The following is a 2,563-nucleotide window of genomic DNA, read 5'->3' on the forward strand; positions in this document are numbered from 1 at the left end:
AATGGCTCACAAGCTTCAGCGTCCGACACTAATCTAAAGTGCATTGGATGCCAATCAAGATTCAAACAATATATTTGGGTCAAAACAAAGCAATTATCCAAGCCTAGAAGAATTTTTTGACGACTTGTAAGTGATAAACAAAATCTAATATCCAAAGCAAGAGGCACCAATGCAACGGAAATTTAAAAAGTCTCCCACAGGACCCAAGGAGAGTGGTGGACAGTACTAGTGTGGGGAAAACCATCAAGGACAATTAGTAATGGACTAAATTGCAAGCACAACCAACAATGAGCCAACCAATTAACTATGGCTCATGGGGGTAGACCGGAAGTAATCATCAAACATTTCACTGCAACCTTCTGATCAGACTAAAGCAAGAAGTACCCATTTTGATGCATCAATCAACTCCCTCAAGTGGAAAACCAAAAACATTAGGAAGCTAACGACAGAAAATATATCTTTTTAAATGCCCAATACAGAAAAAGCTTCAATATCTTCAAGAAAATAAGGTGCATCCAGAAACACATGCAATTTGATGGACAAGCTAAAAGGACTCAGAATGGCCATCATTTGGTAACAATAAACAAGAATTCCTAAAAACTCAGAATAACAGTGGAATTAGTAACAAGCACCTTCTCCCTTCAAAAACACATAGAGGAGAGGTTCAACTCTAATCCATAGTCCAATGCGCTTAGTGTTGTTCATCATCACGCTTGGGTGCTGCTTCTTTGATCTCATCCGCACCATCATCCTAATCAAAGCCAGAAATAAATCAGAATCAAAACATTAGTAGATAAACACAAAACTGAGGCAGTGGAAAAGAAAAGGTATAACCGAAAAGGATCAAGTTCAAAACCTGCATGTCGGAGCTCCAAAGAGTAAGGTTATCACGGAGAAGTTGCATGATCAAAGTGCTATCCTTGTATGACTCCTCGCCCAGGGTATCCAACTCAGCAATTGCTTCATCAAAAGCCTGATTGGCACAGGAAAAAGAAGTGATAGGTAACACATCGATTGATAGAGCATTCAAACAGATATATTGGTTAGAACAACACAAATCATAAGATTCAGCAAAAGAGATATTTTCGTCGATTTGATTCCCTCGGAAACTAAACAAACCGTTAGATCAGAGAATTTTGTTTTAATCAACAATAGAATTTCACATTTTCTAACTCACAGACTCACAGTCACACATAAACAAACAGTTTAGGTTCCCAACCTGTTTAGCAAGGTTGCAAGCACGATCAGGGGAATTCAGAATCTCATAGTGAAACACAGAGAAGTTCAGAGCAAGTCCAAGCCGGATAGGATGGGTAGGAGCCAGCTCAGTGTTTGCGATATCCTGCAGGCACAAAACGAGATACATAACACAGAAAATCAGTAGGAATGCGATAAAAATTGTAATCATCATGGAACACAAAATCAAGAACATAACCAAATTACAAAGATATTATCTATAAAACCTAAAAGGAAAACAATTCGCAAAATTCTGTGAACGAAACAAAATTGTTACCAAATTAATTTAAAATAACAAGTAAAATTTTCCATAACAACCTAAATAAAGGAAACGCATTCGCATAATCCACGATAAGACATTCATTTGAAAAAGAGAAAAAAAAAAAAAAAAAAAAAAAAAAATAGACATAAAAAATAAACTCCTAAAAACAGAAATATCTAAATTTATCATAAAGTTAGTCAAATATTCAAAATCAGAGCCAAAGTCGATCGAAACACTGACAAAGATACCAGATCTGCATTTCAAGATCCCGAACTATGTATGAGATGCACAATACATAGGAAGATGAAAGAGAGAAACGGAAAAGCCTAACAAAAAAGCAAGAAAGAGGAAAAAGAGTGACCTGAGCGGCTTTGTAGGCAGTGAGGGTGCTCTCGGCGGCTTCCTTGCGGTCGGCTCCGGTCTTGAACTCGGCGAGGTACCTGTGGTAATCGCCCTTCATCTTGAGGTAGAAGACCTTTGAATCACCGGAGGAGGCTGAGGGGATGAGGCGCGTGTCTAGGAGCTTGAGGATGCCGTCGCATATGTTGGAGAGCTCCGACTCGATCTTCGACCGATAGTCGCGGATCGTGGCCACGTGGTCCTCGTTGCCGCGGCTCTCCTCCTTCTGCTCGATTGAGGAGATGATGCGCCAGGAGGCTCTGCGCGCTCCGATCACGTTCTTGTAGGCCACCGAGAGCAGGTTCCGCTCCTCCACGCTCAGCTCCTCGCTCTCCACCGCGGCTGTCACCTTCTCCATGAACTCCACCATCTCCTCGTAGCGCTCGGCCTGCTCGGCCAGCTTCGCCATGTACACGTTCTCCTCGCGAGCTGACGGTGTCACGGCCATTTCTTGGCTCAATCACAGAAACAAAGAGAATAAAAGAGAGTGAGAGATGAGGAATTAGATGGTTAGATCTGGGTTGCGAGAGTTTTTATGCTAAATTGAAGGAGGGGACGGGTGGGTTTTCTTTGGGGTAGTGGGAGCGATAATTGCGTTGGGAGGGGATGGATGTGGGCCGTTGGATCTACAGGACCGGGAAGGGGCGGTTGATTGAGGGAAGAGGG

The 2,563-nt window shown here is 42.2% G+C and overlaps 1 protein-coding gene across 1 annotated transcript; it reads right to left on the minus strand.

Moving 5' to 3' along the window:
- Nucleotides 1–431: 431 nt before the first annotated feature.
- Nucleotides 432–2,563, minus strand: LOC133870908 (14-3-3-like protein). The gene is made up of 4 exons (XM_062308181.1): nucleotides 1,860–2,563; nucleotides 1,220–1,342; nucleotides 857–973; nucleotides 432–751 (listed from the first exon to the last, which is right to left on the minus strand). The coding sequence occupies exons 1-4, from the start codon at nucleotides 2,343–2,345 to the stop codon at nucleotides 692–694; spliced, it is 786 nt and encodes a 261-aa protein (XP_062164165.1). The 5' UTR covers nucleotides 2,346–2,563; the 3' UTR covers nucleotides 432–691.

The sequence above is a fragment of the Alnus glutinosa genome, chromosome 6, assembly GCF_958979055.1.
Source record: "Alnus glutinosa chromosome 6, dhAlnGlut1.1, whole genome shotgun sequence".
Taxonomy (NCBI): Eukaryota; Viridiplantae; Streptophyta; class Magnoliopsida; order Fagales; family Betulaceae; genus Alnus; species Alnus glutinosa.

Bases quoted from the DNA above. Each gene is read 5' to 3' on its own strand.
- LOC133870908 (XM_062308181.1), bottom strand. From the start codon at position 2,345: ATGGCCGTGACACCGTCAGCTCGCGAGGAGAACGTGTACATGGCGAAG. The intron at 974-1,219 runs GTTGGGAACCTA...TGTGCCAATCAG, and splicing joins CTTGCAACCTTGCTAAACAG to GCTTTTGATGAAGCAATTGC. The intron at 752-856 runs GTTTTGAACTTG...GGCTTTGATTAG, and splicing joins TTTGGAGCTCCGACATGCAG to GATGATGGTGCGGATGAGAT.